This window comes from Salvia miltiorrhiza, chromosome 2, assembly GCF_028751815.1.
Source record: "Salvia miltiorrhiza cultivar Shanhuang (shh) chromosome 2, IMPLAD_Smil_shh, whole genome shotgun sequence".
NCBI classification, from domain to species: domain Eukaryota; kingdom Viridiplantae; phylum Streptophyta; class Magnoliopsida; order Lamiales; family Lamiaceae; genus Salvia; species Salvia miltiorrhiza.
In genome coordinates, this window is record NC_080388.1 from 7,304,259 (window position 1) to 7,327,516 (window position 23,258).

At 37.5% G+C, this 23,258-nt stretch overlaps 1 protein-coding gene and 1 non-coding gene across 2 annotated transcripts; both read left to right on the plus strand.

Annotated features, from left to right (window-relative positions):
* Nucleotides 1–5,291: 5,291 nt before the first annotated feature.
* On the plus strand, nucleotides 5,292–21,477 carry LOC131012885 (receptor-like protein 20). The gene is made up of 6 exons (XM_057940872.1): nucleotides 5,292–5,888; nucleotides 6,567–6,710; nucleotides 18,192–18,407; nucleotides 18,859–18,930; nucleotides 19,470–19,541; nucleotides 20,026–21,477. The coding sequence occupies exons 1-6, from the start codon at nucleotides 5,579–5,581 to the stop codon at nucleotides 21,291–21,293; spliced, it is 2,082 nt and encodes a 693-aa protein (XP_057796855.1). The 5' UTR covers nucleotides 5,292–5,578; the 3' UTR covers nucleotides 21,294–21,477.
* On the plus strand, nucleotides 13,067–13,173 carry LOC131013825 (small nucleolar RNA R71). Its single transcript, XR_009097903.1, has one exon. It is a non-coding gene; the product is annotated as a small nucleolar RNA R71 (small nucleolar RNA).
* Nucleotides 21,478–23,258: the final 1,781 nt, after the last annotated feature.

Below are 23,258 nucleotides of genomic sequence, written 5' to 3' on the forward strand. Positions count from 1 at the left end.
CACTTGTGATGCTGTGGACTTTTCTTAGTTGCACTCATGCTTAATATGAATTACTTCAATAAGAGGTTATTCAAACGCTTGGACAGAATTGTTGTCCGAACAACATCTGAAATCGGCAAAAACCTAAAAAATTTCGTGTCACACCCCAATTCTCGGAGGAATAAATACAATCGAGATGCAACCAATTCATAGAAATAAACAAGGGCAAACCTTGTTAAAACCCGAATAATAAGATAACGAGTTGGGCTAGGCTCCTTTGGATCACAAGTTTTGTTTCATGCTTCTGATAACCAGCATTCATTAGCATAAGTTTTTGGAGTTAAGTGTTTAAGCTCAATCAGAGATGTCATTCTAAATCTAACATGAAAGTCTTAAGTTGAGAAAATAAAAGATAAGATATGATCTATTGCTACAACGGAAGTCTTAAAAGGAAGTTAAACCCTAGCCTCAGCTCGTCCCGTCAGCACCGACCAGCCAACCTGAAAATATTTGAAAGTATTTTTGGGCTAAGTACTAATGTACTCAGTGGGCATGCATTTTCTGAAACATTTCATATTTTCGTAAAGACAGTTTATCCAATTATACTTACATAACTTAGAAGGTTTTAAAATGAAATAACTTCTAAGCATGTTAAAATAATTTCTTTCATTTGTGCGCACATGTCACACTCCCTTTCCGTTACTCCCTGTGATCCCAAACCTTTTAGCCACCGACGGATTCATTTCTCCTATTGCACTTGCCCTGAGGACGTAACTCAGACAAGTTGAATTGACCTCGGGACGCTACCCAGGCAGACCTTACATTACATGCTTCCGAACACATCCAGCAAGCACCCTTATAACGCCTCTTAGTTAGTGCCCGATGGAGATCAACCCACCAGGTCAGCTAACGAGTGTACACAATTCTCAGACAACGTGTGAGGTCATAAGAGAACCTCAATTGATTAACTTTGCGAGCCTTAAACAGAGCAGAGTGCACATAAACATTTTATTGGATAAATAATTTGCATTTTATTGAAATATTTAGAGCTTAATAACTCAATCATACTTTATACATTTGGAAAGTAAGCCCACCTGTATAGGCAAAGTCTGTCGTTAAATCTTATCTCTGAATCGGAATAGCAGCGCTAGTCCTCACAATCCACAAAGCCTACAAGAAATCTCTATTTTTAATAGGTCTCTTGAATCTAATCTTAAGTCATGGTAAAGTGCTTAACATTCTATGATTCACTTAGCCGGGTTTTCAAAATTTAATGAATAAATAATTGAAAACTAAAATTCTTGAATCAAGGACACCGACAATATCCTTACTCGATTTTCTTAAATAATTGGACTTATAATTAAAGCCAATTAAATCATGAATGTCTTTATTACATGATACAAATGTAAATTTCATGTCATGCTTAGCATATAATAAGTAATTACTTAAAATATGTTCATAATAATAATATAATATTATTATGCAAATTACTCTTTAAAATAATTAATCAAAATTTATTATAAGTCTAATTAATAAATATTGGATAGCCCATTTAAAATAATTAAGTTCAAAGACACCCTCCCATTTTTGTAAAATTTCGTAGCCCAAAACTACAAGGGCAGCCCAAGTTTATTATAAATAAATCGGGCCCAACTCTTTTGAATTAAAAGGTCCAACTGAAATAAAGCCAAGGCCCAAATCTAAATTCCTCTCTTCTTTTCTTCGTCCTAAGCTGTCCCCCAACATCTCTCTGTTTCCCTCTCAAAAATCAAACACACGCACACACTCACACATACACAGACGCACGCACACACACACACCTCCTCTCACTCTTTCTTCTCCTCCGGCGACGGCGACCACCGCCGGTCACCTGCTCTTCCTCAACCTTTCTGGTCTCTCTCTCTCAATTCACACATCTCTCTTCCTCACCCCATCGCCATCTCCTAACTTGGCTGCGGCGAGAACGCCGCCGCCTCCCTCTGAATCTCCAGCGAACGACGACAATAGGGCCGCCGCCATCGCCCCTCAATACACAGACCCTAGATCCCCAACCCCTGAGACCCTTCCCTTAAATTCCCAGCGACAAGGCAGCCGCTTGAACTCCCACTCTTCAGCCGAACGGCAGTTGAGCCACCGCCGAGCCCTAGGTACGTCATCCACCTCTCGTTCGCCCCTAAGTCAGACTACATCAACGACCACCGTCTCACCTCTCTTCCATCGCCCTCGACGGAGCAGCAGCGGTAGGGCCGCCACTGCCACGGCCTCTCCACCGACTCGACTCCCACAACTCAACATGACACACATACGCACTATCAAAGACTCGATACAGCAAGTTCGAAATCAAAGGAATAACAAAGCTTCAAGACTCGACTTTTATTCTTCTTCATATACATTGATGCTTTCAATATAAATATGCACAGGTTATATCATATATGTATATTCGTAATATTCAGAGACTCAATGAATTGGTGTATGCTTGTGATTCCTGTTTGGTGAAGTTTGCAGAGAAGGCGAAATATGTGCTTAAATCATAGTGTAAAATGAAATACTCAAGAGTGTTCAAAGCTGAAACCTTAAATGAAATGGGGTGTTTGTTTATTGGTCTGCCGAAATGGTGATGAATAGATTTGTTGAATGTTGTGTCTACTTTGTTCTTGAGTCCGAGTTTCTTTCTTTGCCAGAGAAGGTTATATGAATTGTGAACTGATTTGTGAAAAGTGAGATGAAAATGTTGTATGGTTGTACCTTAATAACTTTGTCAAGGAATGGCTTGCAAGAACACTTCACCAGAATAAAGCCTGCCAGAGGCATGGCCTAAGCTTAAAATTGGGGCATGGGTAAGTTGAGGTGTTGATTGGACAAAAAGAATATCTGTAAAAATCTTTCTGGATTTTGCTAAATAAATAGCTTGTTGTATGCTCGAATACTCAATTTTAAATAATTATGCAATGCATGATAATTTAAATAATTAAATTTACAAAAATTTGTAAATCATTTGTTGAAATTAAAATAAATTCATTTTCTTTTATCCGGCGTGAATCAAACTTAGCTACGAGAAAACGGGGTATTACATATGGAAAATTAAACAGTCGGTCAACTCACTGAGTCCATCGCAGCTCATCTTTCCTTTTTCTTCATCCACAAAATCTGAAGCTAAAAAGCACAATCAATTATACACGAATTGGAATTAAAAAAAAAATAATCATCGAAGATGATGGGAGAAAAATTACCTCAAAACATTTATCAGATTATGAGTTGCAGCAGCCTGAAACTCTTAACTGATTTGGGGGAATGATCAAACACCACAAAGGCAAATCGTTGGTTTGTAATTGTTGCCCTTATAAATAATGTTTTGTCCAGTTTTTTTTTAATTAATTAATTAAATTTAATCAATTACAAAATAAGTATCTTACTTCTTATTCTATATAAAAACATAAAAAATGTAATTAAATAAGAAATAAAGTTAAAATTGTAAATAAAAATTTTGTTGCCTGATGAATAGGTAAACGGAAATTATTATGATAGAAAACCGTCTACTTTTTCTTTCAGTTGATAAACGGCCGAAAATTTAGAGCCTAATCAATTGGGGTCGATTATTAAATGCCAACACAGCTTCCCAACCAGCCAATGAAAATGGAATAGAACGTAAATATGCAACAAAAATGATGTGGACAGCATATTGGATCTATTGTTTTGTTTAGTTAAGTAATCAAATAGTAATTCTCAACAAAAAACAAAAGTAGTTATTAAATAGGGTTAATTGCCCCTAAATACACCACATTTCCTTGAATTTTACAATTGCACATCACCTTTAAAATCCGCCCTTAAATACACCATCTTTCCTTGAATTCTACAATTGCACATCACCTTTAAATCCGCCCCAAAATACATCATCTTTATATTTTTTCTGTTTTTGCACATGACTAAAAAATCCCCAAGAAATAAATTAAAGTGTTAATTTATAAATTTAAATATCTTTTTAGCAACGGAAATATAATAAAATAAAATTATTTATAAAGTTTAAAATCGTATATATATATATATAAGTATTTTCGTAAAGAAATAAATTCTCTAATAAATTTTTAGAAAGAACTTGAATTAAAAAAATAAACAAGTCATGACATTAAGAAAATAAAATGAAACTTTTATTTTAATAAATTTCACACGAATTCGATATAATTTGGAATTTAGAGTTACAATAATCAAAAGTACCACATGAATAATATAATGAGTTTGAAAGAAACATTTTTTTAAATTTTTTTTAAGGAGGTTTGACGCGCCCATTCGACTCTCCACGCGCCTCCAATGTCATTTACCTGAAATATTAAATATGGGATAAGCATACATAGTATACTTAGTGTGGGAACATGCAATTATTGTCCACGTTAATAAAATGGTAACACATACGATCATAACATTCAAAATGACACAGTTTTGCTAATCTGGAAGCCACGTCATTTAAAGTGGTAACACCTTAATCTAATTAAAGTGTTAAATATAAATTTAAATATCTTTTTAGCAGCGGAAATATAATAAAATAAAATTCTTTATAAAAATAAATAAAAAATTACTCCTTTCGTCCCAGCTTTTAGTATCCAACTTTACTTTTTTGGTCGTCTCACATTTTGGTATCCATTTTTATTTTTGGTAAAAGTAGGTGGCATGGGCCCCCTTACTCCACTTTAATTATTTTAACTCTCACATAAAATGTGAGACCCCTATTCCACTCACAACACATCAATCACTTTATTAAAACCCGTGCCGTTCTCAACTGGATACCAAAAGCTGGGACGGAGGGAGTATATTTTATTATATTTCCGCTGCTAAAAAGATATTTAAATTTATAAATTAACACTTTAATTTATTTCTTGAGGATTTTTTAGTCATGTGCAAAAACAGAAAAAATATAAAGGTGATGTATTTTGGGGCGGATTTAAAGGTGATGTGCAATTGTAGAATTCAAGGAAATATGGTGTATTTAGGGGCAATTAACCCTATTAAATAGATAACTAATCAAACAGAAAACACAACTTACCATTTGACATTTCATCAAACAGTTGGAGCATTTCATCAAACAGTTTTGGGAAATGACAAGGGACGGCCGTCTGGAAATTAATTAAATTTATTTCCTTTAATAATACTTTATTAAATTAATCTTAGTAATTAGTATACGGCCGTCTGGAAATTAATTAAATTAATTAATTGACTTCTAAATATAGTCTTTGTCGCTTTTGCCTCCAAAAATGACTCATTTTGCAGTGGGGCTTGACTTGGAAAAAATGATTTTAGCTTTGAATAAATGGGGCTTCTTGTTTGCGCACATAATTACAGTTAATTAGCACTCTGCATTCACAATATGGAGAGAGTTTCTCTAATTTTCCTACATTCTCTACTCATGTTGTTTTCTTGGCTTACCCTTGCTACGACTGATCAAATCAAAAGTGATGAATCTTCACTTCTTGCCCTCAAATCCCGCATCACTTCAGATCCCGACAATTATTTGAAAAATAATTGGACCATCGGAACCTCCATTTGCACATGAATAGGAGTTACGTGTGATTCACGTGATAGTAGGGTGACTGCTTTAGATCTCTCATATATGGGACTCGAAGGCAGCATCCCACCAGAAATCGGAAATCTTTCTTTTCTTGTTTCTCTAGATTTGAGTTTGAACTCTCTTTGCGGCCCCCTACCAAAGGACATCTGCAGGCACAACAACCTTCAAAGACTCGAAGCACTTTACCTCTTCTCCAACAAATTGGAGGGTGAGATACCATTGAGTTTGGGTGAATGTCCACAGCTTGAGTTTATTAACTTGTCATACAACAACTTTGGTGGACATGTGCCATCACAAATTGGGAACATCACACAACTTAAGGCATTAGACCTTAGTTGGAACAATCAAAGAGGTATGATCTTAGCTATATACTGAGGGCGTGTTTGATATTGGCTAATACACTGTATTAGCTAATTTACTGTATTAGCTAATTTAGTACAGATCAGTCTAGTATTTGGTATTATTTAGTAATAATGCGGATGACTCGGTTTAATCCCACGACCCAGTATTATTAATCCAGATTTCTTAGGATTAATAATACCACCTCCCCCCTAGGATTAACTTAAATCAGGATATTATGTATTTAGCCATGATAGCAAACACCAACTCAGTATTAATAATCTGTCATTATCCGAGCTAATTATCTTGGTTACAAATTATCCTACACAATCCTTTACTGAAAACCAAACGAGCCCTGAGAATTTAACTATGTTCAATCCCACTTTTTCATTTCTATTTGGATATCATGAAACGGAGAAAATGATCCATATCTTTTGTGAGAAATGAAAATAATTAATAAATAAAATCCATGAATAGATCAATGTGCGTACCACATGAATAGCCATATTCAATAATGTGGTGAAATCCACGAATAGATAATGTATCCCTCTTATATAATGTAATATCACATTATTATTATACAAGAATCTCACTCCAAAAAGAATTTTAAATAAGTTTGAACCCTTCAAAATTCACCTAGTTTACTTATAACAATATGAAACTTGACTTTGATGAACTCATAATTCTGCAGGTACTATTCCAAAAGAGATCGGAAATCTTCATAATTTACGATACATGAAGTTGGAATCTAACCAACTTATCGGATCAATTCCGAGAGAAGTGGGGAACATGACAGCTCTTTACGAATTACAGCTCCGCAATAATAGTTTAAGTGGTATGATTTATTATTCACCTAGCCACAAGTTTAGTTACTCAAGCTAGCTCGTGAGTTAATTTCTTTTTTTTCTTACTTCATTTGATCTTGTTTTGGTTGGTTTCAGGGGTTATGTTTAGAAGGTTAAAAACTAATTAAAAAAAGCTTATTACAAGTCTTCAAATAACATATATTAATTTGAGTAAAATTTTGAAGTAGCCAAAATGAAGCATAAAACACAATTTATGGCCACACATTGAAAAAACACAAATTTTGGCCATTTTTATTGATTTGGACGTTTTTACCCTTAGTGCCATAAGTGCCAACGGAAATCCAAAATCAAACCAAGTAAAATAATCATTTTGGGCACTTATGGCACTAATAGTGTCATAAGTGCCATACGTGCTGCACAAATACAGAAACAACAACATCATTTAAACCCTAAATGGAATATCTAAACCCTAAATGGATAATCAAAACCCTAAATAGAACATCTAAACCTCAAATGGATAATCTAAACCCTAAATGGCCGGAATATCTAAACCCTAGGGGGAAGTGTGCACTTATGGCACTTATGGCACTAATAGTGCCATAAGTGCCATACGTGCAGCACACAGAACAGATCAGATCTGCCATGGCTGAAATCGAAGGAGGCGGAGATCAGATCTGCCGATGGAGGAGGCGGCACAACGATCAGATCAGATCCACCGCTGCCGCCTCATCAGACCAGATTTGCCGTCGCCGCACGCTGGACAGAGAGAGGGAGATGAGAAAGAGAGAGGAGAGAGCGGCAGCCGCTGGAGAGAGAGAGAGAGGGAGGCCTCCTCCACCACCGCCGCGAGAGCTCCGACGAATTCTCCAAGCTCGGCGCCGCTGCCGCGCAGCCGCTGGAGAGAGAGAGAGAGAGAGAGAGAGAGAGAGAGAGAGAGATGAGAAAGATAGAGGAGCCGCTGGAGAGAGAGAGGGGTAGATGAGAAAGAGAGATGAGAGAGATAGAAGGGTAGAATAGTCATGACATACAAAAAATGGCCAAAATTTATGTTTTTTCAAAGGGAAAATTGCATGTAAATACACAAACTTTGCCAAAAATCCATATTTGACGCGAAGTTAGGATTTTACAATTTAATACACCAATTTAATAAGTTGTCCAATTTTAACACAATTTTAATTTTCGGTGATCGAGAAATCTGACGTGTCGATTACATGTCAACTACTTATCCAGCGTGGCATTGAAGAAGAAAAAACGGTGTCGTCTCAGCCCACTGTTTAAGCCCCCTTTGTCTCTTTTTTCTCTCTCCATCTCTGTTCGCTAATTATTTTCACCACGCCGCAAGTATACGGTGTAGTTGCAATATAGGGAAGCAAGGTCGTATTCCACAAGGATTAGTAGTCAAATTCTAGTGATTACCTTAAGTCATTATGCTAGAGCTATTTAGACTAAACAAGGAGGTGAATGGTTTGATTAACTAACAAATTCAAAGACAAAATAAGAACAATCAAACAAAGTGGATTAATTAAGTGATGAAGGTGGTTTAGGGATTAGGCATCGATGGATTAGCAATGGACTTCAAATTAGCTCAATATTAGTCTTGATATTCCTATTTATCTAGAGTGATCTCCCCACTAGTTCTAGCCCCCTCCCGGACGACTAAAATGGTAGATTACGGGTCATAGTTGCCGTCCCCGGTCAACTTCTAACCTATAACTCCCAAGAGCACAAATGATCGGTATACTCTCACCCAACTCTCAACCTCCCGGTTTATTGAGTCAATATGTTTCAAGCTCCTAATCTATTGTGATTATCCTCTCCCGATTCAAATCACAAATTAGAAATGCAGAGAAAGTGGCCAACAATCCATACAAGAATTAAAGCTAGGGCTTGAAAAGATAATAACAAGGAAATAATCAAGACATATATTAAGCATAATAATCAATCCCTTACATAATCTACTAGCCTAACCCCCAAACCAATGGGGGATTTTAGCCTACCATGTTCACAAACAACATACTTAAATCAAAGAAATACATATATGAAAGAGAGAGTAATGAGTGACAAATCCTAATAATGGCCTTTCTTGAATCTTCTCTCTTCTTCAATGCTTCTTCAAAAGGTAGGTGTGAGCATTAATGGAGGTTAGGGTTTGTGTGGAGGATTGGGGAAGATGGAAAAATAGGTGTGTGTAATGAATGATATGAGAAAAGAGGGGAAAAATGGAGTTTTGGGCTAAAAATCACGTCTGGGCCCACCAAAAGGCGGATCCCCGCCTCTTCCCCGCGGTCACGGCATGAACCGCGGTTGAAAACGCGGCTGGAAGCAGGGGAGGCCGCGGTCATGGGCCGCGGCCGCGGCTCGGACCGCGGGTGACTGAAAAAAACATTCTGGACTGCTCTGGAGCAGAGGCCCGCGGTCGGGCCCGTGGCCGCGGCCCGGACCGCGGGTTACTGGGCAATTTTGGAGCAGAGGCCCGCGGTCGGGCCCGTGGCCGCGGCCCGGACCGCGGGTTCCTGGGCTTTATGCGCAGTCCGCTTGTTCGGCTCCGTTCTCCCTCGTCCGGACTCGGATTTGGTCACCGTTTGCGCTCACGAATTCCTATCGATACGTACTTCGATCTCATGTCTTCAAAATCCTCCAATTAATCTTTGATTTTCCCTGAAATCACTCCAAAACTACACCAAGGAATCAAAATTCAACAAAACTCAAAATTGGGATACAAACACATATTAGCAATCAATTCATGGGGGAAAATGACAACAATTCATGCGATATTGAGGTACGAAAACCATGTTTGTCAACCCCCCCAAACTTAAAGCGTTGTTTGTCCCCAAACAACAAAGAGAAGAGAAATAAAAGATAACAAACATGTGAGAATGAATTGGTGTCATTTCAAGGGCTTCAAATTTTTCAAAAATCTTTAAAAAGTGTATCACAAGTAGAAATGCATTCCAAGAAGTCACAAGTGATAATGAGTTCAACATTATAGCCTCCAAACTTGAATCCTCACAAATGTGGATGTTTCAATGATGCACTCAACTCTCAAGTGTTTAGATTGGACGTGTTTGCACTCAAATTGAACCATGTATGCAATCTACCATAGGCTTGCCATTTATCCTAACTCTCTATACTTCAATGTGTTATAAATAATGATCAACAAGGGCTTTCATAAGGTTGTAATGAGGGCTCTTTGGTGAGGTGAGGTGTTTTTAGGCAAATGACTCATATTCCACAATCTAACAATCACAATGAACAAGTCAAATTCACCATTTCTCTTTTTTAATCAATCAAAAACCAATATCCCCACATTTCTTCTTTTCACCCTTAGTGATACTTATCATGATATGATTCAAAAGGCAAATCACTCCCCTTTATGCTCTTTTATTCACATTCATTTTCATTTTTTTTTTCTTTTTTTTTTCTTTTTCTTTTTAAGCTCATAGGGGACTAGTGATTTTCACTCAATCAAAGCTTGATAAGCAATTTCAATAATTTCCCAAACATTTTCATCAAAGTAACCACTAACAATCTAAGTTCTACCCATCATTGGTTAATTCAAAGAAATGCTACAAGGCACAAAGAGGGTAAACTAGGATCATATGAGAATTTGGACACAATTTAAGTCAAGTGGCTAACAAGGATGGCCTTAAATCACTTCAATATTAACAACACATCTACTTTTATTTTCAAGAGAGGACTCATGGCAAGTTCTAGAGATCAACAAACATGCCCAAATGATTTACACTCAAAAAATAAAATGAGATTGTGAATGTATGACAATCAATGGCTCAAATCTTACAAGCTCATTTTCAAGTTCTTGGAGGCAAAACATTTAGCTCACTTGTCACAAGTTCAAACTTTTCATGCATAATCCACAAGTGATACACACAATTTCTTTTCAAAAAACAACAATCATATTGTAAGCCCAACAACAAACAATTCATCGTCACAAAATTTGCTACAATTATCCCAAGCAAAACAAAAACAAAAATATCAACCCAACTAACTCTCAAGCTTTCATTTATTCAACAATAACAAAAACAAGACAACAATACTAAAACAAACAAAAACAAGTAAAGCTTAAGATAGATGAGACAACTAATCCATCTCTCCCCTCCCCCCAAACTTATTTCACACAAAGTGAAAATGAGTTTGGAAGAAAAGAGAAGGAGAAGTTGTCTCGGACTCACAAAAAAAACTAACATATAAAAAAAAATAAACCATACAAAAATTAAAGGGTACCTTGTTGGGGTGCCTCCCAACTAGCGCTTAGTTTAACGTCATGAGCTAGACGTCTCCATGATGGTGTTATGGCTCGGGGGTGGTTCCAACGAACACTTCAACTTTTGGTTTCAAGGGCAAAAATGCCTTGATTCTTTCCTTCTCAACCACAAAGGTTCTTTCATCCTTCTTTCTCAATTCAATTGCTCCATTGTTGAAAACCTTGTTGATTTTGAAAGGACCCGTCCATTTTGATCTTGGCTTTTCCGGAGGTAGTGATTGACGGAAGGTGAGGAGAAGGACTTCATCATCGGGTGCAAACTCCCGTTTGTGCATCATCTCGTCATTAGCACTTGTTGTCCTCTCTTTGAAGAGGCTTGACTTCTCAAATGCGTGATACTCATCTAACTCTTTGAGTTGGAGTACACGGTCTTGCCCCATTGGATGTATCTCATTCTCACCAAAGAATGCATACTTCAAGTGTGTGGGGAGAAGCTTCAACTCCAAGCCTTGGGCTTCCTCCTCTTTCCTTTCTCCCTTCAATTTTTCTTTCATGTTGATGCAAGGTTCAATCACTTGCATCAATTTGCATTCCTCCACTCTCATTCTTTCTTCCCCATCTTTGTGCTTGGGAGCTTTGTGGATTGAGAAGGTAACACTCTCATCATTCACTCTCAATGTGAGCTTGCCCTTTGCAACATCAATTAGGGCCCTCCCCGTCGCCAAGAATGGACGTCCGAGGATCAAAGGTACATCCTTGTCCTCAACCATATCCAACACCACAAAATCCACCGGAAAAATGAATTTGTCAACCCTCACCAAGACATCCTCCACTATCCCTTTTGGATATGAAACGGAACGGTCCGCCATTTGCAAAGCAATCGTGGTTGGCTTAATGGTTCCTATTTCAAGCTTGTTGAAGATGGAGAGAGGCATCAAATTTATGCTTGCTCCCAAATCACACAAGGCCTTTCCAAAACGACCATTTCCAACATCACATGGGATAGTAAAGCTCCCGGGATCCTTGATCTTGATGGGTAGCTTCTTTTGAAGAATGGCACAACATTCTTCGGTGAGGTTGACCGTCTCAAATTCTTCTAATTTCTTCTTCTTGGATAGAACTTCCTTGAGAAATTTTGCATACTTGGGCATTTGTTGCAATGCTTCAACAAGAGGGATGTTGATATTCACCTTCCGAAAGATTTCAAGGAATTTGGAGAACTCACTCTCCACATTCTTCTTGGGAAGCCTTTGAGGAAATGGGATTGGTGGGCAATAAGGAGGTGGAGCTTTGTACACTTCCTTATTCTTTTCCTTATCATTTTGCATTTTTGAAGAAATGTCTCCATCATTGCTCTTCTCTATTTCAACCATGTCCTCCTCTCCCAAGCACATCTTGGACTCTTCAAAGGTTGTCTCACCTAGTATGTTAATAGCTTTGCAATGCTCCTTAGGGTTTACAATTGTGTTGCTTGGAAATTGCCCTTGTTGGCGTTGATTGCTTAAGGATTCGGCAATTTGCCCCACTTTCATCTCAAGCATTTTCAATTGGGTCGCTTGAGCCTCCAACCTTTCATCGGTTCTCGTCATGTGGGCTTGAGTGGCCGTCATGAATTTCATTAAAATTTCTTCAAGGTTGAGTTTCTTCTCTTCCTTGATCATACCATCACTTACCGCAAATCCGGGTGGTGGTTGCAAGAAGTTGTTGGGATTACCATAGGCAAGATTTGGGTGGCGATTTGTTTGAAATCCTTGATTGTATTGCCCTTGCCCTTGGCCTTGATAACCACCTTGATGTGAAGGCCGGAAATTCCCTTGGCCTCGGTTGTTGTTGTTGTTGATGTAGTTCACATCCTCGAAGCTAGTTTGTTCTTCAACCACGGGCTCTACCCTTGATATTGACATAGCATCAATCTTGTTATTCATGGCGGTCAATTGAGCTGTCAAAAGAGCTATCGGATCCGAGCTTGTTGTAGCCGCCACCTTCTTCAAAATAGTCCTCTCCCCCGGAAATTGGTAGCTATTGGCGGCCAAGTTCTCTATGATGTGGGTGGCCTCCTCGTGGCTCTTCTCCAACAATGCTCCATTGGCCGATGCATTCATGTCTCTTTGCATCTCACCACTACACCCGGTATAGAATGAGCAAATAATGGTGTTTTGATCCAAACCATGGTTGGGACACTTCCTTATCATCTCTTTGAATCTCTCCCAAGCTTCATAGAAGGTCTCTCCATCGAATTGATGAAATTGGACAATGTCCTTCTTCATCTTCATTGTCTTACTTGGAGGGAAGAACTTGATAAGGAACCTTTGAGCCATTTTCTCCCATGTAGTGATGGAACCAATCTCTAAAGATTGATACCATGCCTTGGCCATGCCCCTTAGTGAGAAGGGAAAGAGTCGGAGTCGAATGGCATCCTCCGGAACTCCATTTATCTTGATAGTATCACATATCTCCAAGAAATTGCCGAGATGTCCATTCGGGTCATCTTGAGAAAGACCGGCGAATTGATTTTGTTGCACCATGTTGATGAGGGCCGGCTTGAGCTCAAAATTATTGGCATTGATTCTCGGGGCATGCACTCCCACTTGTTGGACCACGGGTTGGAACATATTGCTAATAGGTGGTGGTGGTGGTGCATTCCTTTGAGCCTCTTGCTCATTGATTTGCCCTTGCATGTCCTCCAATTGCCTTTGGAGTTGACGGATTAAATCAAAATTTTCCGCCATAGCTTCCTCCAACTCTCTATCTCTTCTTGTTCTTGCTTTGTTGTGTCGGCAAAAAGCTTCAACCTCAAGGTCTATAGGTATAAGAGGTGCACCTTTAGACCTTGTATTCATACACTACCTATCAACCAACAAGAACAAAGAGTCAAATCACAATCTTAAAATAGAAAACAAAAATTAAAGCAAGTAAAATGTCTAAAGTAGTTAAGCACAATGAAGCAAAATATCACAAGCAAAGAAACTAAACTAATCCCCGGCAACGGCGCCAAAAACTTGTTCGCTAATTATTTTCACCACGCTGCAAGTATACGGTGTAGTTGCAATATAGGGAAGCAAGGTCGTATTCCACAAGGATTAGTAGTCAAATTCTAGTGATTACCTTAAGTCATTATGCTAGAGCTATTTAGACTAAACAAGGAGGTGAATGGTTTGATTAACTAACAAATTCAAAGACAAAATAAGAACAATCAAACAAAGTGGATTAATTAAGTGATGAAGGTGGTTTAGGGATTAGGCATCGATGGATTAGCAATGGACTTCAAATTAGCTCAATATTAGTCTTGATATTCCTATTTATCTAGAGTGATCTCCCCACTAGTTCTAGCCCCCTCCCGGACGACTAAAATGGTAGATTACGGGTCATAGTTGCCGTCCCCGGTCAACTTCTAACCTATAACTCCCAAGAGCACAAATGATCGGTATACTCTCACCCAACTCTCAACCTCCCGGTTTATTGAGTCAATATGTTTCAAGCTCCTAATCTATTGTGATTATCCTCTCCCGATTCAAATCACAAATTAGAAATGCAGAGAAAGTGGCCAACAATCCATACAAGAATTAAAGCTAGGGCTTGAAAAGATAATAACAAGGAAATAATCAAGACATATATTAAGCATAATAATCAATCCCTTACATAATCTACTAGCCTAACCCCCAAACCAATGGGGGATTTTAGCCTACCATGTTCACAAACAACATACTTAAATCAAAGAAATACATATATGAAAGAGAGAGTAATGAGTGACAAATCCTAATAATGGCCTTTCTTGAATCTTCTCTCTTCTTCAATGCTTCTTCAAAAGGTAGGTGTGAGCATTAATGGAGGTTAGGGTTTGTGTGGAGGATTGGGGAAGATGGAAAAATAGGTGTGTGTAATGAATGATATGAGAAAAGAGGGGAAAAATGGAGTTTTGGGCTAAAAATCACGTCTGGGCCCACCAAAAGGCGGATCCCCGCCTCTTCCCCGCGGTCACGGCATGAACCGCGGTTGAAAACGCGGCTGGAAGCAGGGGAGGCCGCGGTCATGGGCCGCGGCCGCGGCTCGGACCGCGGGTGACTGAAAAAAACATTCTGGACTGCTCTGGAGCAGAGGCCCGCGGTCGGGCCCGTGGCCGCGGCCCGGACCGCGGGTTACTGGGCAATTTTGGAGCAGAGGCCCGCGGTCGGGCCCGTGGCCGCGGCCCGGACCGCGGGTTCCTGGGCTTTATGCGCAGTCCGCTTGTTCGGCTCCGTTCTCCCTCGTCCGGACTCGGATTTGGTCACCGTTTGCGCTCACGAATTCCTATCGATACGTACTTCGATCTCATGTCTTCAAAATCCTCCAATTAATCTTTGATTTTCCCTGAAATCACTCCAAAACTACACCAAGGAATCAAAATTCAACAAAACTCAAAATTGGGATACAAACACATATTAACAATCAATTCATGGGGGAAAATGACAACAATTCATGCGATATTGAGGTACGAAAACCATGTTTGTCAATCTCAAATCACGTTCTCTCTCTCTCAATATCCTCAAAGATCGGAAAACCCCACTTATCTGACCTCCTCATCCCCCATCGCAGCCGGCGGATGAGAGACTGAGGGCGGCTGCGGCGCGGTGGCTTGAAATTGGGGATCTTGCTCTATGTGTTATTATGTGCGAGTTCAGGGAGATAGAGGGGAAGGGACAGAGACGTCGGTGGTGGCCGAGGGAGGCGATGCCGCCGGGAATCGATGGTGGACTGCGAATCGATAGGAAGAATGCGAGGTTTCCTGGTCGCCAGGATCCTGACCACTGATTTTCGAGGTATGGAGCTCAAATCTGTTGTGGATGGCACGCGGAGGAGGTCCGATTGATTGTGGCGGAATGGATTCAGAGATTTTCACCGATTTTTTTACGAAGATGGTAATAGATTTAGGAGAGAGAGAGAGAGAGAGAGGCGATCGAGAACTTCAAATTACCCAGATTTTTCCAGATTGGTGGAAGATTCTCGTCGATTTGGAGAGAATGGCCGGTGGTGGAGAGTGGCTCATTTTTTTTGCGATGAACAGTGGTTGGAGAAGAACAAACTTACCGGCGAACGGAGTGGCGCGTGCCGGAGAGACACGTAGGCGCCACGTCAGATTTTAATTTGGGGGGAATGAAAAATGTGTCAAAATTGAACAACTTCTTAAATTGGCGCATTAAAATGTAAAATTCTAACTTCGCGTCAAATATGGATTTTCGATAAAATTTGTGTATTTTGGTGCAATTTTTCCTTTTTCAAATGGTGGACAAAATTTGATATTGTATGTTGAATAGGGCCATTCGGCCCTATTGTTTCTATTAATTTCTTGTTTGTTGTAAAACGCGCATTAACATAAATTAATGACTAATAACGTGTCTCAATTATTAAAACTGATTGGAAATGAAGAACGGCTAATTCCTATCATTTTTCGGAAAAAACAAGTAGGCTTATTTCTTTTTCAGTTAATTATGTAGTGAGCATAACCTAATATATGGCCATAGACAGATTTATAATCATGTATTAACAAAACTGATACTGCTAACAAATAGAAAATTACTACTAAAAACAAGTAGATTATTATCGCATATGCAATTTGAGCCCAGTATCTCTGGACTTAAAATTGCCTCACTACTAAAACCAAGTATCGAACTTAGAGAGTGTTTGGCTGAGCTTAATTATAAGCTCTTTAAAACAGCTTATAAGCTCATTTAAAATGTTTGGTAAAATAAGCTCCTAAATAGCTTATAAGCTATAAAAATAAGCTATAAGAGAATATAAGCTCCCTAAAAAATAAGTTCCTCTACTCCAACTTATTTTCTCATTATCTTATTACAACATTCATTTTACAAAACTAACTCAGTTATGATTTTTTATTTTCATTGTATATTATTATAATTTCATCTTTCTTCGATATTTTTTCTCTAGCAAAGATTTTCTCTCTTTCTAGCACGACCTGAGGTCCTGGGTTCGAGTCCTCCGTTGTGTAGTTTATTTACTTATGTAATTTATCATAAAAAAAAAAACAAAAAACAAAAGTGAAGCACCAGATTTATCCATTCACATTATGAATACAAACATATACTCCCTCCGTCCCAATAAAAGTGGCCACATTTCATTTTTGGGTGTCCCATTAAAAGTGGCTACTTTCTAAAAATGGCAAAAGTTTACTTTAATTAAGTCAACAATTACTCACTAATTTGGTCAACAATTGTAGGCCACTTTCTAAAAATGCCAAAATTACTCACTAATTTGGTCAACAATTGTAGGCCACTTTCTAAAAATTACTCACTAATTTTGGTGGGTCACACTCAATTAAAACATAACAATCCCCTTCTTAATCTCCGTGTCCAAAAAAAAGTGGCCACTTTTATTGGGACGGAGGGAGTATATATTTATAGTTTTCTTTTACTATTCTTTATGCATATCTTTGGTTCCAAAAGTACACAACTAGATACACTTTTGGGTAAATACTCCCTATGTCCCAGCTTTTTGTATCCACTTTTAGTTGTAAATACAACTAAAAGTGGATACAAAAAGCTGGGACGGATGGAGTATCATTTACCACCCTAGCACACAGACGTTTTAAATGTCTATGTCCATAAGTTTAATTGCAAATTCACCTACAACGTTTCCATAATTTTCATAATAATGTCCCGCCGACCGAATTTTGGCCCGACCTGCCTAGCTGGCTGAATTTACATAATCTGCATAGGTTTTTCGGCTTGCCTAATTGCAGCTTGGGCCGGAATCCGGTCATCGAGACATTAATATGACAATTTTGAATACGTTACAGGTGAATTTGGAAATAAGCTTACGTAAGGATACTAACATTAAGAGGTCCATAGGTTAGGGTGATAAGTTATATTTTCCCAACACGGTTCAATCTAAAAGTAGGGTTAAGTTATAGTGAGAAGGACTCTTTCTGTGAGAAATAAGAATAACAAATAAGTCAATATTACGTAATGAATAAGTTGTTTGTAATGCACAAATAGCTTACTCAGTTAATATGGTGAAATTTTCGGCCCCCAGGATTCGAACAGAGGTATGAACGGCTATTCATGCATTACAAGAGGCTTATTTGCAAATTTATATTGACTTATTCGAAGCTTTATACTAACTTATTCGATATTTTCATTTTACACGATAAATTTGAAAAAATTAATATCAGTGATAGGATTTTAATATCTAATGTTTCAGATTCATTCTCATTTCTCACCACATTTGGCCATTCTCATTAGATCATTCCTCCTAAAATTAAACTAACTTTTTGTAATCAATTGGTTATTTGTAGGAGTGATTCCACAAGAGATTCATCATCTTCATAATTTACGAGAGTTGGACTTCAGTTCGAACAAGTTGTCAGGCACTTTGCCACCAAGCATTTTCAACATGTCTTCCTTGAAAATGATTGACTTATCAAGTAACACACTTAGCGGAGCATTGCCTTCAGAAATTGAGTACATGAATGAACTAGATATTTTGGAACTTGACAACAATGCTTTAATCGGTAACATTTCTAACTCCTGTAGAGTTTTAAAATCTATATTTGACCTTTTGCATATAGCATTTATTAGAATTAGCAAAAAAACTGTATCTTAAATGTACTATTTAAAAATAATGCAATATGTTCCTGTTAAATGTTATACAAACTGTATATTTCTTCTGCTCCATTTTTAGTTGGGCAAATGTCTAATGAAAATAACAAACAGATACTAGTTGATGTTGGTAAGATATTTCTATGTCTATGTGCATTTTTAGATATAAAGAAATTTTGTCTCTATTTGAAAGCACACCATTTCTTATATATCTACTTATCCTTTATATGAATATTTATTTTAATTCCAACAAAGTTATATGAGCATTATCAAATAAGTTTAGTAACTTGTCTTGAAGTTGGTAGGAATCATATATTTTGTTGTTATTTTATGCTATATATGCATAATATCTCCTCTTTTCAGGTCCAATACCATCTACTGTTGGAAACCTATCAAGTTTGTACCACTTAAATCTTGGTTCCAACAAATTTAATGGTGAGCTTTCATCCTCCATCCACAACTTGACATATGCTTATATATATGTAGAGTACGAAAATAGTCAAATTTAGTAAGATATTAATATAAAGAAATTTTATCTTAATTTGAAGACACACCATTTCTTATATATCTATACTTATCTTTTATATGAATATCTACTATTATTCCAACACAGTTATATGAGCATATGAAATAAGATTGGTGGCATCTCATCATACTCAATAATAATACCATATATATAGCTCTATCTCCTAACTGAATCATGCATTTTATTTAATAATGTTATCATCATATATACTTCACAGTGAAATTTAGCTTTGATGACTTCATTATTCCACAACTATTATTCCTAAAGAAATTGGCCTTTTTTTAATAATTTAGAGCACATGATTTGCATTCTAAAACTTAACAAATCACTCCCAAGAGAAGTGGGGAGCATGACAGCTCTTGCTTACTTTAAGTATGTTGTCTTGAAGTAGGTAGAGTCATATATTGTGTTGTTTTTTTATGATATGTCTAATTTCTCTTCTTTTCAGGTTCAATACCATCTACCATTGGAAACCTATCAAATTTGGGCCACTTGTATCTCGATTCAAACAAATTAAATGGTGAGCTTTTATCCTCCATCAACAACTTGACATTCCTTGAAATACTTATTCTCTCTAGTACGTTGGAAATATCAATCGCACAAGGTTTTCGAAACTTAACAAAATGTTTGAAGTTCTTTCATTTAACACAAACCAGTTTAGTGGTGTCATTCCATCAACATTTACCAAGGGTTGTAATCTTTGTCCATCAATTTAAGTGGTATTAATTTGCAAGACCATTACTTAAATTCTTGATCAATTGTTGAAGTGTTATAGTTGCATTTTTCACAAATTTACAAATGATTGTTCCATATAGCATTCATTGGGTCTAGTAAGAAATCAGAATTAGTATATTTAAAAATAATTCAAATACATTCCTCAAAAAAGTTAAGCAAGATGTTAAACTTTATGGATAACACTGTAAATGTATAGTTCAAAGAAATTTGATTCATATCCTTCTCTATCTTTCAAATAATATATTTGCAGCTCTCATATTAACTTTCAGGTCAAATACCATCTACCATTGGCAATCTACCATTGGATATTCTACATCTCTCTTCCAACAAATTAATCGGTGAGCTTCCATCCTCCATCTGTAACTTGACATCCCTTGATACGCTTCTTCTCTCAAATAACACTTTGGAAGGAATAATTCCACAATGCTTTGGAAATTTGAGCTCTTTGGTCATCTTTCATCTAAATAAAAATCAGTTTCGTGGTCACATTCCATCAACATTTAGCAAGGGGTGTAGTCTTGTGTCCATCAATTTGAATGGTAATGAATTGCAAGGACAATTACCTAAATCCTTGATCAATTGCCAAAGTCTACAAGGCCTCGACATTGGAAATAATAGAATACAAGACGAATTTCCCTTTTGGATGGATTACCTTCCTTGGCTTCGAGTGTTGGTCTTAAGGTCTAACAAGTTTGATGGTAACATGTCACTTCCTTCACAAACCAAGATTCCATTTCCTAATTTGCAAGTTTTAGATATATCTCAGAATAGATTTGTGGGTTCTCTGCCTCAAAGATATTTCAAGAATTTCAAAGCAATGATAGAGGTGAATGAAACAAACTTGTCAAATGACGACACCTTTCGTTTATATGTGGAGATGAGGCTCACCTTGAAAGGTTTGGATCAATTATTAGAGAGATTGTTGTCAGCCTTTACAACAATTGACTTATCCTCCAACAGGTTTTCTGGGAGTATTCCAGATTCCATAGGAAATCTTAAGATTCTCAAATACTTTAATTTGTCCCACAATAACCTCATAGGAAATATACCTTCGTCTCTTGGAAGTATGAGTGAACTTGAATCATTGGACTTGTCTATGAACAAGTTAGATGGAGCAATTCCAAGTGAATTGACAAGGTTGACATTTCTTTCGACGTTAAACCTTTCAATGAATAATCTTGTTGGACAAATACCACAATCTACTCAGTTTTCCACATTTGTGAATGATTCATATATGGGAAACCGGGGATTGTGTGGAGTTCCGTTGACGAGAAAGTGCAAAGAGGAGAATGGGCAGTGGATGAAACCAGAAGAAGAAGAAGATGATGATGAGTATGGATTTATAGATGGATTTGGTTGGAGAAGTGTGGTGATGGGATATGGAAGTGGATTCATAGTTGGAATTGGAATCGGTTACATTATTATTAGAAAAGCAAGGCCAAGATGGTTAGTGGAATTCTTTTTTGGCGTTGGATATAATTATAAGATGAAGAAGAGACACAGCAGAGCTACACCAACACGCCGCAGGAGAACTTAATTGAAGGCGCTTCTGCTTGAGTTATGTTTTCGATTTATTTTTTCCTTTTTAGTGGCTACTTAGAGTGTTTGTGCTCGATTTCAACTTTAGAGTTTATGAAATGTGTTCGTAAGTTCGAATCTGTAAAGTTTTAATTTTATCTCGTTTAGGTAATTTTTTTAGAGTTTTTTTTTTTTTTGAGAATGTAATTTTTTTTAGATTTATTAAAACAGTTTTGTGATTTTATTTGGTATATATTTTTTAGATTGATTAAAAATGACGTCTCTTTAGTGACATAGAACACTTGGATTACTTTAAGCAAAAATGCTACATACGTGATTCTAGCTGCCAACTAGATCTTTCTGTTGGAGCAGAGTCTGTTAAGGCTATGAACTATTCGAAAAAAGTCCGCTTTTGGTTAAAGAGTTTCTCATGTAATCTTCTGTATGTGATTTACGAGAGAAGTGAGATTAGAGAAGAAAGAGAGATAAGCTATGTGATAGAGTGTTTTGATCTCATTTGTTCTTGTAATTGTTTCCGCCATTGTTGTTGTTTAGTGGATTAATTGCTCACCTCCTGTGGATGTAGGTCGTAGACCGAACCACGTAAATCATGAGTCGTTTATATTCCGTTTCTTTTATTTTGTATCTTCGGTGTGTTCTTGAGATTGGTGGTTTTGCTAAGAATTGATTAAGATCAAGAAGTGGCACTGTCTATGGGATAATCGAGAGGATGGCAAATCCGAAGTATGAGGATGAGAAATTCACGTGTAAAAACGACTTCGGATTATGGCGGATAAAAATGAGAGCAATCTTTGTCCAACGGTGAAGAAGAGACAACTCTTGAGGCAAATCTCCATGGAAAGGTTGCTGGTGAGGTAAAGGGAGACGAGGAAGTAGAGGTGCCCGAGCTGTGGTGGAATGGTGCCGGAGAGAGCCATGTTGGAGAGATTCAACGCAACTACTCTTGGGTGGCGCAAGCTGCAAGTGACGCCAATCCAGCTGCAGACGGAGCTCGAGTGGGTCCAATTTGTTGCAAGTATACGAGATGGGTCGGAGGTGATGTGTTGTTTGAGTGAAAGAAGTGCAAGGCTCGTAGGCAGTTTGGCTTGAGAAGAAAGCATTTGAAAGGTAATGATGAGTAGGAATGCATATGGAAAAATGCAATAAAGCATGGCTGCAAAATGGGGGAGTGTAATTGTATTCGGATAATAAGAGCTGCAATGACCATTTATTTATACGCAAATATTACAAGACCATTTATGAGTATTCAAACCACTTCAAAAAGTAAACTGTCTTTTTGAAATTCAGCTTGAATTTCACATTTAACTTACTGTGGAAGCAGAAATTTTTGACATTTTTCATATGCGAGATTACTAAGAGGGTGTTTGGCTGAGCTTATAAACTCTTCAAAACGGCTTATAAGCAGTTTAGGAGCTTATAAGCTCTTTCAAAATGTTTGGCAAAATAAGCTCCTAAAGAGCTTTTAAGCTGTAAAAATTATAAGCTCCCCAAAAAATAAGTTCCTCTACCCCAACTTATTTTCTCATTATTTTATAAGCAATACTCATTTTACAAAAATAATTCAATTATGATTTTTTATTTTCATCATATATCATTTTAATTTCATTTTTCTTCGATTTTCTCACTCTAAAAAAGATTTTCTCTCACTAACTAAAAATTCAATCTCTAACTTATAAGCTCATTTACCCGAACACTTTGACAACTTATAAGTTCTTAAGAAACTATATTTTATATTATAGGGTTAAGGTACAGATACCCCCCTAAACATGACCCCCCTAAAATGTATACCCCCCATTCTCCAACTTGGTACAAATTGCCCCCCAAACTCGACGGAAAGTATACAACTAACCCCAGCGCACAGACGGACGTTAGACGCCGTCCATAAAATATATATATATATTTTTTTATTAAATGCAGGGCCCACCAAGAATGTTTACACGGGTTTCTCTAACAACCGATGCAT